Source organism: Triticum aestivum, chromosome 3B (assembly GCF_018294505.1).
Source record: "Triticum aestivum cultivar Chinese Spring chromosome 3B, IWGSC CS RefSeq v2.1, whole genome shotgun sequence".
Lineage (NCBI taxonomy): Eukaryota > Viridiplantae > Streptophyta > Magnoliopsida > Poales > Poaceae > Triticum > Triticum aestivum.
The window spans coordinates 747,667,054-747,680,644 of record NC_057801.1 but is presented as its reverse complement, the minus strand read 5'-3'; the positions used below and the strand labels follow the sequence as shown (position 1 = coordinate 747,680,644).

Sequence of the window (13,591 nt, the reverse complement as noted above, 5' to 3'; positions counted from 1 at the left end):
CCAGGTACCTGAAAAATATGTTTTATCAGTCACTTTCATCATTGGCCATTAAAATCTTCATCCAACAGCTGAAAATAGATCGAGCAATATTCATCTTCAACCTTCACCTTCTTCTTCCTCACGCCACCGCCAGCCAACCTAGGCCTAAACCTAGCCCTTCCTTCGATCTCCCTCCACCGCCATGCTGGCCGCCACCCCAGCCATCCCTCTATGCCCTGCCGCACTAGTGAACAATTCCGGCGATGTCCTACACCCTCCGATAGTTAACAGAGTATAAGCACCTATAAATAGGCCAAATCAGCCACTGACGCCCACCGTCCCAATCATCTCAGCTCATCTCATCACGGCATTAAAGCAGAGCAATCTCCCTCGTCAATGGCCAAGATCCAGCCCCTCGCTGCCGCGGCCTCACCATCGTCCTCCGATGATCAACGGAGCCAGCAGGCGTACACGGTGTGGATGAAGTCGCTGGTCTTCAACGGCAATGGCTGCACGGTGTACGGCCACGACGGCGCCGTCGCCTTCGGCGTCGACAACTACGGCTGCAGGGGCAGCCGCGAGGTCTTCTTCATGGACCGTAAGGGGAAGGCCCTCATCAGGATCAGGCGCAAGGGCTTCGGGATGTTCAGGAGCTGGGAGGTCTGTCGCTGCACCCACAACGGCGGCCAGGAGGAGGAGGCCACGCCGTGGTTCAGCGTGCAGCGGGCCGAGAAGGGCGGAGCCGCCGTGGCGATGCACGGCGGCACGGGGACGTGCTACTACACGATCGACGGGTGCTCTGCCCACAAGTCGGAGTACAGCGTACGCGGCGTGGATGGCGCGGTGGTGGCAGAGGTCGCACGGAAGCAGACGCCGGCAGGGGTGGTGCTGGAGGAGGACGTGCTGACGCTGACGGTGGCGCCGGAGGCGGATCACCTACTCTTCCTGGGTTTGGTCATCGTGCGTGGCCTCATCAACTGCTCCTTGTGATGGATGCCTGAAATGGCAATCCTCTTATTCTCTAGCTAGGAACGCAGTGCATGATGAGACTGAGAGTACCTGTAGGCGGTTCATGTGACAGCTTTTTTTCAGACAAACAACTTAGGAAGTTTTTGCCCGAACTGAAGACATTGTGACTCTTTTGGTGCATGTTTTTACCCTTTCTCAAAGGGTTTTCCATACCAAAATCTCAACACAATGAATTTATACAAGGTTAGTCACTGATTGTATAAATATTTGGATGTGTTTCTTCGACTGCAGCAATAATATTTTTTCTTTTTGAAAATGAGGTTGACCTGGCCTCTGCATCATTGTGATGATATCTACGTATATACTTCATAATTTATGTCAGAAAGAGATCCAAAAAGTTTTAATAAAAAAAGGTCAACAATTCAAGCAGCGACAAACATAGCCAAACTGACAAAATTAGACAAAGTGGCAGTAGGAAGTTTAATTTAGACGTAATGAAATTAGTCATATAAAAACGCACTGGACTTATTTAATACAGAAAAAACTTCACCTTTTGAAATTCTACTGGATAATATTTTCCTAGTGCCCCCTCACTCATCCAGAAGTTCATTGTTTTTTCTAGGCCAAAAGTGCATGCTTGCATAAGCAAACAATACTATAAGAAAGTCCAATGCTCCATATGAAAAAAAAAAACTTAATGGACCCATACAAAATAATTTGAAAGACTCAAGGTGTTTCTAGAGTAGTACTACAAATTAGTCCAACCTTTGGCGCACATGTAGTCATTGATTTTTTTTCCGACAAAGGGTGATTTTTATTGACTAAAATGGAGCATATGTCTATGGGTATGTATGGTTTCAGTCTGCTCAAATACAATCCTTTTGGAAAGAACCTTTCGGTAGCATATGTCTATGTACCTTTTTTCCGAGTTAGTATTTTAATTCCGTCATTTGGATGTCACTCACAACCTCGTTTTCATCTTGTAACTTATACAAACCAATTGGGCCTGGAGCTATCTGATTTGATTCATTTTCCACCCTTTGGAAGACGTGTTAATATATATGGATGGTAATACTAGTTAGAGAAAATATATAATGGACGACCAATGTAAAAATTGTGAAGCATTGGACTTTTGGGTAACATTATTTACTTACATAAGTATACACTTCTTTTAATGTGCGAGGACCACCAATAATACAAATTCTATTTGTTGTGTTATTTCCTAGGAAAATAATAAATAACTATCTGTTGAAGTCGCCACTAGTAACGATTCGATCGGGACATCTAGATTCTTGCAAGTGCAAAATAATAATTCTTAATCAGATGGCAGTCTAAAATTAACTAAGAAAATAGTTATCTCTTACTCAACGGACTCAATTCCCAAGTGAACCATAGGCAAGCGCATCGTCCATGTGGAAATTTAGAATATATACACTGACCAAGTTATGATATAGCTAAGCAAACACTCGCCCCTTTTTTTTCTTAGTTGGAAAATAAAATATACTCTACTCTCATATTTAGAAAATAAAGTAATCAGATCTGCACGCAGTTTGTTTCTCATTTATAGTTCTATACATGCATGGAGAATTATGGAAACACGTCTAGACAGCTGATGGCAACGTGCTTGTGAACTATAATACGTGTTAGATATGTGTGTCAAGGATGAGTTCTTTAGGGATACATTTTTGACAAGTGTTGAACTGTTGATTCGACTAGACTATGTTTAAGTACATGGCTAACCTGCATCGATCAGAATCAGATACTCTACTAGCACCGTCCCTTCCTTAATTTGCTTGTCTTCTATAAAGTGATGATGCTACACAAGTACATTGTACACTCTGTACAGGTGTATCTTGCCGATGGAGCATCTATAAGTGAATGATGCTCTTCCATGTGCACGTTCTTGTTGAGGTGAGAATCTGTTCAAACGTGAGCAGTGCTGCATTCGATACGCTACAGCTGAGACTTCTAGAAGGTAGGAAAGGGCGTCGAATAAACGGTGTGTGTGACTGCTGACTTGGTCCGTGTCTTGTTCCAGAGATCAGCTGCTCGACACTTCACTGTTATATTCTTTTCCCAACCTAAGTCCGAAAGAAGAATAGATTAAACAATTCTTCCTGTTTACATGTGAGGCATATATAGAAGCTTGGCACTTTTCTTCTTCCATAGAACATAAACAGCTTTACACGGTACGTAGTACTATATCAAAATTGAAGTTTAAATTATTTTTCATGCCTGCATTGCATGACAGTTTCCCAGAAACCGGGAAAAATAACATTCTTATTTACAAAATTGACTCAAGAGAAAACACGCCCCCTTATATTATGGTTAAGCATAATTTCCTTGGAATTTTCTCTACTGAGTGCTACCTGAAGGACCACAGCATTTAAATCTGCCAGCTTGTTTCAAACAAATATCGTGTTTTAGTTGAGCATGTTTTCATCCTAAACACTCTGCAGGCAAGCAAGTGTCCGAAGCACAATGCTTTTTGATGATAAACGTGCGCTCTCCGTGGACGTCACTAACGTCGCACACTTGTGCTAGCACTATTCTGATTCAATCGATGAGGTGTCATATTCTGTTTATTATTTCCACATATCTTGCAGAGAAATCCCATCGATTCGGTCAGCAAGCTCACCTTCGACCCCTCTCTGTCCGTCTCTTGTAAAATAAAATAGTGTATCACATACGTACTAACGGCTTTTGTATGCTATATCCAAATGATTAACTCTGTGATTAACAAATAAAAATTATCTTCAGAAGTCTCCCGTCCAAATGATATAGTTTATGTCCATTATTAGCAGAGTTGCTGATCTGCACAAGGCTCCCAATTTTGTGGCAATGCCCTTTGCTTTGTTTAACACTGCATCTCCGGTCATCATTTTTCGTTGTTCTTCTCAGTTGGGCTAATCAGCCAATAAATGTATTCAGCACCATGCATGCGTGGCATCCATATCCATTTTATTAGGTCATCATCACAAACTGCCGCTAGTATGCAGGAAATGAACTCATGCGCACTAATCTAGTTAGATCATGGAAAACTATGAACGAAGCTTATTTTTTTGTTACTCTGTCAATTGCCATGTGTGGATAACCGTTGTGTTGTAAAACTATTATATTAGTTCATGATGTGGGTCGTGGCCCTCGCTGCGTGGAGTGACATCAGAGAAAAAGAAAGGGAACAAACACAACAAGGCGATTAGATTGATCGTTAGCTAAACCTTGTTAGCTTTTTTAGCTAGCAGCTTAATTAGGTGCAATGCAACAAGGAGTACCTATCATCGACTCGTTATGCATACGTACGATTGCCTGACCCGCTTTATAGATTAGATGCTCGCCAAATAGAAAAAATCCGTAGGACACTCCATAATCGACGTCGAGGCCCAAGTAATCGCACATGCTACACATTGCGACTTGGATAGTGGATCCATGTTTGAAGCTTCATGTGTTAGGAAAGAGTAAATTGCACAGAAGTACCACAATTGGGGCATTGGAAGCAGATTGATATCAAGATTGGTAATTTTTACGTGTCAGTACTTTGGGGCGAGGCGTTGCAAAAGAGGCTAAAACTGTTGTTTATACGTATCGACAGAGAAACTGACTGATTAGGCCCGACTGTCGGGTGCTGACGTGGCAAGTTTTTTTGTAGAAAACTACCTTGCTTTGTGCATAATCACATAAATGCCCAATTATTTCAGGGAAAAAGGCTCCTACGAGAGGCTTTTTTTCGTTCGTAATTTCCACCACGGATTCGGACTCGTTTGCAAATTTGCGTCGGTTTGAACAAGTAAATAAAACTAACAAAAATTGAATCATGCGCTCGATTCGAACCGGCGACATGCGTTACAGCAGAGCAGCGGGCTAGCCACACCGCCACGGCAGAGCTCGCGATGTAAAAGCAGAGCAATCTCTCTCGTCCATGGCCAAGATCCACCCCTCGCTGCCGCGGCCTCACCGTCGTCCTCCGGTGATCAACGGAGCCAACAGGCATACACGGTGTGGATGAAGTCGCTGGTCTTCAACGGCAACGGCTGCACGGTGTACGGCCCCGACGGTGCCGTCGCCTTCCGCGTCGACAACTACGGCTGCAGGGGCGGACGCGAGGTCTTCTTCATGGACCGCGAGGGGAACGCCCTCATCAGGATCAGGCGCAAGGGCTTCGGCATGTTCAGGAGGTGGGAGGTCTGCCGGTGCGGCCACAACGGCGGCCAGGAGGAGGAGGCCACACCGTGGTTCAGCGTGCGGCAGGCCGAGAGGGGTGGAGCCGCCGTGGCGATACACGGCGCCGCCGGGACGTGCTACACGATCGACGGGTGTTCTGCCCGCAAGTCGGAGTACAGAGTACGCGGCGTGGATGGCACGGTGGTGGCGGAGGTCGCACGGAAGCAGACGCCGGCTGGGGTGGTGCTCGGGGAGGACGTGCTGACACTGACGGTTGCGCCGGAGGCGGATCAGCTGCTCTTCCTGGGTTTGGTCGTCGTGCGTGGCCTCGTCAACCGCTCCTTGTGATGAATGCCTTAAATGGCTAAGCTAGGAACGTAGTACATGATGAGAGTACCCGTAGGCGGTTCATATGACTAATATTTTCCAGACAAACAATTTTGGAAGTTTTTGCCCAAATTGTGGACATGGTCACTCTTTTTGGTGTAGGTTTTTACCCCTTCTCAAAGGGTTTTCAATATCATAATCTCAACAAAATGAATTTAGACAAGGTTGTTCACCGATTGTATAATAGTTGGATGTGTTCATTTTTTAATCTATTAGAACTATTTCTTAATATGTCATGTAACTCATGTACACTTGTATACACGTTTGTATGTAACCTTCATAGATTTTAGGATCTAACGAGAGCCCAGGCCTGCGTGCCGCTTCCCGCGGGCTGACTCGTGTATATCTTGTACGCTTGTGTAACGATGCAATAAGTGTGAATCAGATTTCCATCGTCCAGCCGTTGACTCCTCCTCCTCCGCGGCCACTCTCGCCGCCACGTCCTCGGCCTCTAGCGCTGCGACCTCGCCGGGTTCCCTCTCCGACTCAGGCGGCACCTCCCCTGCCTCCTCGCCGTTCATCTTCGGCGGCACCTCGCCCCTCTCTTCTCCTCCACTGCACCACCGCCGTCTCCCTCCGCCACCTCCTCCCAACACCCATCGTGACAGCATCCAAAACCACATCAAATTCCTTCTCAATCCAGATGACCACAACTACCACAAGTGAAAGTCATTCTTCCTCATGGTCCTGATCCGGTACGGCATCACCCACTTCATCGAGCATCCTCTGCCACCCAACATCGATGCTGCCACCTGTGAGATGGACGCCCACCTTGTCCTTTGGATCTATGCCACCCTCGCTGACCCCATTGTTGATCACGTCGTCGGCGTCACCTCCGCATACGAGCTCTGGTCTCGGATCCGCGACTACTTCCTCGCCAATCGGGCTGCTCGGTACATGACGCTCAACCGGCAGTACCGCAACCTCAAGCAAGGGGATCTCTCCGTCGCCGAGTACGCTCGTCGCATGAAGCTCCTCACCGCCGGGCTCGCCGACATCGGCCATGCCGTTACTGAGGTGGACCTCACCACCCAATTCCTCCATGGCATTGACAAGCGCCTCGACACCATCCGTGTGGTCTTGGGGGACACGGTGCCTCTGCCGCCCTTCGAGACGGTGTTCTCTCGCCTCAAGCTCGCCGAGGAGAATCAAGCCCAGTGTTCTGCTGATGAGAGTGCCCTGCTGCTCGTTGTCCATGGTAGCGCTACCCCTCCCACGGGTTCCTCTGGTCAGGCCGCTCCATCTGGCGCACGACAGGGTGACCGCGGCGACCGCTTCTCCGAGCGCGGTCCAGATCGCGGCGGCCCACAACAAGGACGGGGCTCCGGTTCGCGTCAAGACGGTGCAGATCGTGGGCGCGGCCGTGGCCGCGGGCGTGGCGACCAAGGTGGGCGCGGCGGCAACACTAACCCCACGCGCCCCAGTTCAGCCCGTACATGGGCCTCTTTGCCCCTACGGCATGGCACTGCCCGGTTCGCGTCCTGGTTGGATCCTGCCCAACAGCGCCGGTGTGCTAGGTCCTCGCCCGGGATCCCACGCGCATGCCTACCCGATGCAGCTCCCCGCCTACCCTGCGCCGATCCCCCCACAACAGCCATCATGGGATCACCTTGCCATGCTGCAAGTCGCCTACCGCTCTCAAGGCTTCCCCAACACTGGTGCCCCCTCTCATGAGTGGTACCTCAACAGCGGCGCTTCCTCCCATGTCACCGGCAACCCTGGTAACCTCACCTTCTCGAATTCTCGTTTAAAGCGTCATTTATCTAGTATTGTTGTTGGCAATGGCACTCATCTCCCTATTAAGGCCACCGGCTCCACCTCTCTCCCTCCCCACAACTTCCATCTACGTGATGTTTTATTCTCTCCCACTGTCGTTACTAGTCTTATTTCTGTTCGTCAATTTACTAAAGACAATTCTTGCTCTATAGAATTTTACCCATTCGGTTTTCTTGTGAAGGACCTTTGCACCAGGAAAGTCATCATGATCTCTGCTAGTACCAGCGACCTCTATCCATTTTATTGCAATAACCAGGCTTGGCGCGCTGCTCTCTCCACCACTATCTCCTCTGGCGATGTGTGGCATCGTCGCCTCGGCCACCCTAGTCCACAAACTTTGTCTTCATTAGTGGCTACTAATTTTCTTGCTCCTTGTAATAAACGTGCGCACTCTCCATGTACCGCTTGTCAATTAGGAAAACAACCGCGCCTTTCCTTTCCTTCCTCTAGTAGTCGCACCTTTGCATCATTTGAATTAATACATTGTGATTTGTGGACCTCTCAAGTGGTCAGTTTTTCTGGCTATCAGTATTATTTGGTTGTGCTTCATGATTACTCCCACTTCTCGTGGACATTTCCTCTACGCCACAAATCCGACACCTCCACCACCCTACAATGCTTCTTCTCGTTTGCTCGTACACAATACAACGTAATCATCAAGGCATTGCAATGCGATAATGGCGGCGAATTCATCAACTCCTCCCTACGCACTTTCTTCTCTGTGAATGGCATTGTCTATCGTTTCTCGTGCCCCCACACTTCCCCCCAAAACGGAAAAGCCGAGCGCCTTATTCGGACCACCAACGACAATGTGCGCAGTCTCCTTGTCCAAGCCAATCTTACCCCGCCGTTTTGGGTTGAAGCACTTCATACCGCCACCTACCTTCTCAACCGGAGACCCTCTCGTGCCATTCAAAACTACACCCCACACTACATGCTTCATGGCGTTCATCCTACATACGACCATCTCCGCGTGTTTGGCTGACTTTGTTTTCCTAATTTATATGCCACCACCGACCACAAACTCTCCCCATGCTCCACTCGCTGTGTTTTCCTAGGCTATCCCCTCGAGCATAAGGGGTACCGCTGCTACGATCTCACAACTCGTCGTGTTATAGTTTCACGTCACGTCGTCTTCGACGAAAGCACTTTTCCCTACGAGCCCCCCCCCCCCCCCCGCATCCTCGGCCTTTCCACGCCTCCCCACAGAAAATCCGGCGCGATCCCGCCTCCTTCAGCTTCCAGATTCGGCCGCCAACCCCGCTGATTCCTCGTTCCCCGTCTCACCTACCCAATCCGACGGGACACCTCCATGCAGCCCTATCCTGCCTCGCTAGCTGTCCAACAACCCCACTACCCCCCACACGAGCCCCGCCTCCACCAGCTCGCACCGGCCCACCGAATCCGCCTCGCATGCATCGCTTGCCCCACGCGCATCCTCGGGCGATCCGCCTGCCACCCCTCCCTTCTCGGATCATGCACCCCCCGACCCTGCCCCCGGATCCTCCTCGGATCCTGCGCCTTCCCGCTCTGGCCAGGACCCTACACCATCTTCCTCCGATTCCGCGCCTTCCACTCCCATTCGGCCATGTCTTCCTGCCGGCGCCCAGCCAATCAAGCCCCCACACAACTCCCATAAAATGAAAATACGTGCTAAGTCCGGATTTGCATTCCCAAACGTCTTTTCCTCTCTGCCCAGCCGAGTTCCACCATATCTCCTATCCCTCCCACATATCGCTCAGCTCTCAAAGACCCACATTGGCAACAAGCAATGCGTGATGAATTTGATGCTTTAACCGCTAATTTGACTTGGTCTTTGGTTCCTAAGCCTGCAGGTGTGAACGTGGTGACTGGCAAGTGGATCTTCTGCCACAAGTTCAACAATGATGGTACATTGGCACGGTACAAGGTGCGCTGGGTTGTTCGTGGTTTCACTCAAAAGGAAGGTGTCGACTATGATGAGACGTTTAGTCCGGTGGTCAAACCGGCTACCATCCGCGCTGTCCTCAGCATTGCTACGACGAGCTCATGGCCCATCCACCAACTTGACGTCAAAAATGCCTTCCTCCATGGGGACATCAAGGAGACGGTCTATTGTGCACAACCGGCTGGCTTTGTGGACTCGTCTCGTCCGGACCATGTGTGTCTCCTTCGTAAGTCTCTTTATGGCTTGAAACAAGCCCCTCGCACATGGTTCCGTCGCTTTCGGTCTTTCCTTTTGTCCCTAGGTTTTCTTGCATCCAAGAGTGACTCCTCACTCTTCATTCTACATCACGGCACTTCCATCGCATATTTGCTTGTGTACGTAGATGACATCATCCTCACTGCCAGCTCCCCACACACCCTTTGCCATGTCATCAATTCTCTTAAGCAAGAATTCTCCATGACCGACCTCGGCAACCTCCACCACTTTCTTGGCATCAATGTTGTTGGAAATATGCCCTAGAGGCAATAATAAAATGGTTATTATTATATTTCTTTGTTCATGATAATTGTCTGTTATTCATGCTATAATTATGTTATCCGGAAATCGTAATACACGTGTGAATACATAGACCACAACATGTCCCTAGTAAGCCTCTAGTTGACTAGCTCGTTGATCAACAGATAGTCATGGTTTCCTGACTATGGGCATTGGATGTCGTTGATAACGGGGTCACATCATTAGGAGAATGATGTGATGGACAAGACCCAGTCCTAAGCATAGCTCAAAGATCGTGTAGTTCATTTAGCTAGAGCTTTTCCAAATGTCAAGTATAATTTCCTTAGACCATGAGATTGTGCAACTCCCGGATACCGTAGGAGTACTTTGGGTGTGCCAAACGTCACAACGTAACTGGGTGACTATAAAGGTGCACTATGGGTATCTCCAAAAGTGTCTGTTGGGTTGGCACGAATCGAGACTGAGATTTGTCACTCCGTATGACGGAGAGGTATCTCTGGGCACACTCGGTAATGCATCATCATAATGAGCTCAATGTGACCAAGTGTCTGGTCACGGGATCATGCATTACGGTATGAGTAAAGTGACTTGCCGGTAACGAGATTAAACGAGGTATTGGGATACCGACGATCGAGTCTCGGGCAAGTAACGTACCGATTGACAAAGGGAATTGTATACGGGGTTGATTGAATCCTAGACATCGTGGTTCATCCGATGAGATCATCGAGGAGCATGTGGGAGCCAACATGGTGTTGGGGAACGTAGCAGAAATTCAAAATTTTCCTACGTGTCACCAAGATCTATCTATGGAGAGACCAGCAACGAGTAGAAAGAGAGTGCATCTACATACCCTTGTAGATCGCTAAGCGGAAGCGTTCAAGTGAACGGGGTTGATGGAGTCGTACTCGTCGTGATTCAAATCACCGATGATCCTAGTGCCGAACGGACGGCACCTCCGCATTCAACACACGTACAGCCCGGTGACGTCTCCCACGCCTTGATCCAGCAAGGAGAGAGGGAGAGGTTGAGGAAGACTCCATCCAACAGCAGCACAACGGCGTGGTGGTGGTGGAGGAGCGTGGCAATCCAGCAGGGCTTCGCCAAGCACCATGGGAGAGGAGGAGTAGGAAGAGAGGTAGGGCTGTGCCAGAACTTCGTCTATAGCTCCCATGCGCCTCCCCACTATATATAGGGGTGGAGGGGCTGGTTTCTTGCCCTCCAATTCCATTGGGGCGTTGGCCAAGCTGGGAGGAAAGAAATCTCATTATTTCCTTCCCCACCGATTGTTATCCCCCCTTTTTAGGGATCTTGATCTTATCCCTTCGGGATATGATCTTATTCCTTCTAAGGGGGGATCTTGGTGCGCCTTGACCAGGGGTGTGGGGCCTTGCCCCCACTACCCACGTCCATGTGGGTCCCCCCATGCAGGTGGGCCCCACTCCGGAACCTTCTAGAACCTTCCCGGTACAATACCGAAAAATCCCGAACATTTTCCGGTGGCCAAAATAGGACTTCCCATATATAAATCTTTACCTCCGGACCATTCCGGAACTCCTCGTGACGTCCGGGATCTCATCCGGGACTCCGAACAACATTCGGTAACCACATACAAACTTCCTTTATAACCCTAGCGTCATCGAACCTTAAGTGTGTAGACCCTACGGGTTCGGGAGACATGTAGACATGACCGAGACGTTCTCCGGTCAATAACCAACAGCGGGATCTGGATACCCATGATGGCTCCCACATGTTCCACGATGATCTCATCGGATGAACCACGATGTCAAGGACTTAATCAATCCCGTATTCAATTCCCTTTGTCTATCGGTATGTTACTTGCCCGAGATTCGATCGTCGGTATCCAATACCTTGTTCAATCTTGTTACCGGCAAGTCACTTTACTCGTTCCGTAACACATCATCCCGTGATCAACTCCTTGGTCACATTGCGCATATGATGATGTTCTACCGAGTGGGCCCAGAGATACCTCTCCGTTTACACGGAGTGACAAATCCCAGTCTCGATCCGCATAAAACAATAGATACTTTCGGAGATACCTGTAGTGCACCTTTATAGTCACCCAGTTACGTTGTGACGTTTGATACACCCAAAGCACTCCTACGGTATCTAGGAGTTACACGCTCTCATGGTCGAAGGAAGAGATACTTGACATTGGCAAAGCTCTAGCAAATGAACTACACGATCTTTTGTACTAGTCTTAGGATTGGGTCTTGTCCATCACATCATTCTCCTAATGATGTGATCCCGTTATCAAAGACATCCAATGTCCATAGCCAGGAAACCATGACTATCTGTTGATCACAACGAGCTAGTCAACTAGAGGCTCACTAGGGACATATTGTGGTCTATGTATTCACATGTGTATTATGATTTCCGGATAATACAGTTATAGCATGAATAAAAGACAATTATCACGAACAAGGAAATATAATAATAATACTTTTATTATTGCCTCTAGGGCATATTTCCAACAGTCTCCCACTTGCACTAGAGTCAATAATCTAGTTCACATCGCCATGTGATTAACACTCACAGGTCACATCGCCATGTGAATAATACCCAAGAGTTTACTAGAGTCAGTAGTCTAGTTCACATCACTATGTGATTAACACTCAATGAGTTTTATGTTTGATCATGTTGCTTGTGAGAGAGGTTTTAGTCAACGGGTCTGAACCTTTCAGATCCGTGTGTGCTTTACAAATCTCTATGTCATCTCCTAGATGCAGCTACCACGCTCTATTTGGAGCTATTCCAAACAACTGTTCTACTTGGAGCTATTCTAAATTATTGCTCCATTATATGTATCCAGTCTCTCTACTCAGAGCTATCCGGATAGGTGTCAAGCTTGCATCGTCGTAACCTTTATGACGAACTCTTTTACCACCTCCATAATCGAGAAAATTTCTTAGTCCACTAGTTACTAAGGATAACTTTGACCGCTGTTCTGTGAGCCATTCTTGGATCACTCTTGTACCCCTTGACTGATTCATGGCAAGGCACACTTCAGGTGCGGTACACAGCATAGCATACTGAAGAGCCTACGTCTTAAGCATAGGGGACGACCTTCGTCCTTTCTCTCTATTCTGCCGTGGTCGAGCTTTAAGTCTTAACTTCGTACCTTACAACTCAGGCGAGAACTCCTTCTTTGACTGGTCCATCTTGAACACCTTCAAGATCATGTCAAGGTATGTGCTCATTTGAAAGTATTATTAAGCATTTTGATCTATCCTTATAGATCTTGATGCTCAATGTTCAAGTAGCTTAATCCAGGCTTTCCATTGAAAAACACTTTCAAAATAACTCTATATGCTTTCCAGAAATTCTACGTCATTTCTGATCAACAATATGTCAACAACATATACTCATCAGAAATTCTATAGTGCTCCCACTCACTTCTTTGGAAATACAAGTTTCTCATAAACTTTGTACAAACCCAAATTTTTTGATCATCATCAAAGCATACATTCCAACTCCGAGATGCTCACTCCAGTCCTTAGAAGGATTGCTGGAGCTTTGCATACTTATTAGCATCTTTCGGGATTGACAAAACCTTCCGGTTGTATCACATACAACCTTTCCTCATTAAAATCGTTGAGGAAACAATGTTTTGACATCCTATCTGCAAGATTTCATAAATAATGCAGTAATCGCTAATATAATTCCAACAGACTCTTAGCATCGCTACGAGTGAGAAAATCTCATCGTAGTCAACTCTTTGAACTTGTCGGAAAACATCTTAACGACAAGTCGAGCTTTCTTAATGGTGACATTTACCATCATTGTCCGTCTTCCTTTTCAAATCCATCTGTACTCATTAGCCTTACGACCATCGAGCCGTTCTGCCAAAGTCTACAC

The 13,591-nt window shown here is 47.8% G+C and overlaps 2 protein-coding genes across 2 annotated transcripts; both read left to right on the top strand.

The window, feature by feature from the left end:
• The first annotated feature begins 375 nt into the window (after nucleotides 1–375).
• On the top strand, nucleotides 376–969 carry LOC123066313 (protein LURP-one-related 11-like). The gene has a single exon (XM_044489420.1). It carries the CDS (start codon nucleotides 376–378, stop codon nucleotides 967–969), a length of 594 nt encoding a protein of 197 aa, XP_044345355.1.
• A 3,660-nt stretch (nucleotides 970–4,629) lies between these two features.
• LOC123067810 (protein LURP-one-related 11-like) lies at nucleotides 4,630–5,457 on the top strand. The gene is made up of 2 exons (XM_044490439.1): nucleotides 4,630–4,677; nucleotides 4,798–5,457. The coding sequence occupies exons 1-2, from the start codon at nucleotides 4,630–4,632 to the stop codon at nucleotides 5,455–5,457; spliced, it is 708 nt and encodes a 235-aa protein (XP_044346374.1).
• Nucleotides 5,458–13,591: the final 8,134 nt, after the last annotated feature.

Coding starts and splice junctions, on each gene's coding strand:
- LOC123066313 (XM_044489420.1), top strand. CDS start 376: ATGGCCAAGATCCAGCCCCTCGCTGCCGCGGCCTCACCATCGTCCTCC.
- LOC123067810 (XM_044490439.1), top strand. CDS start 4,630: ATGCCCAATTATTTCAGGGAAAAAGGCTCCTACGAGAGGCTTTTTTTC. Junction 4,678..4,797: donor CCTACGAGAGGCTTTTTTTC/GTTCGTAATTTC, acceptor CATGCGTTACAG/CAGAGCAGCGGGCTAGCCAC.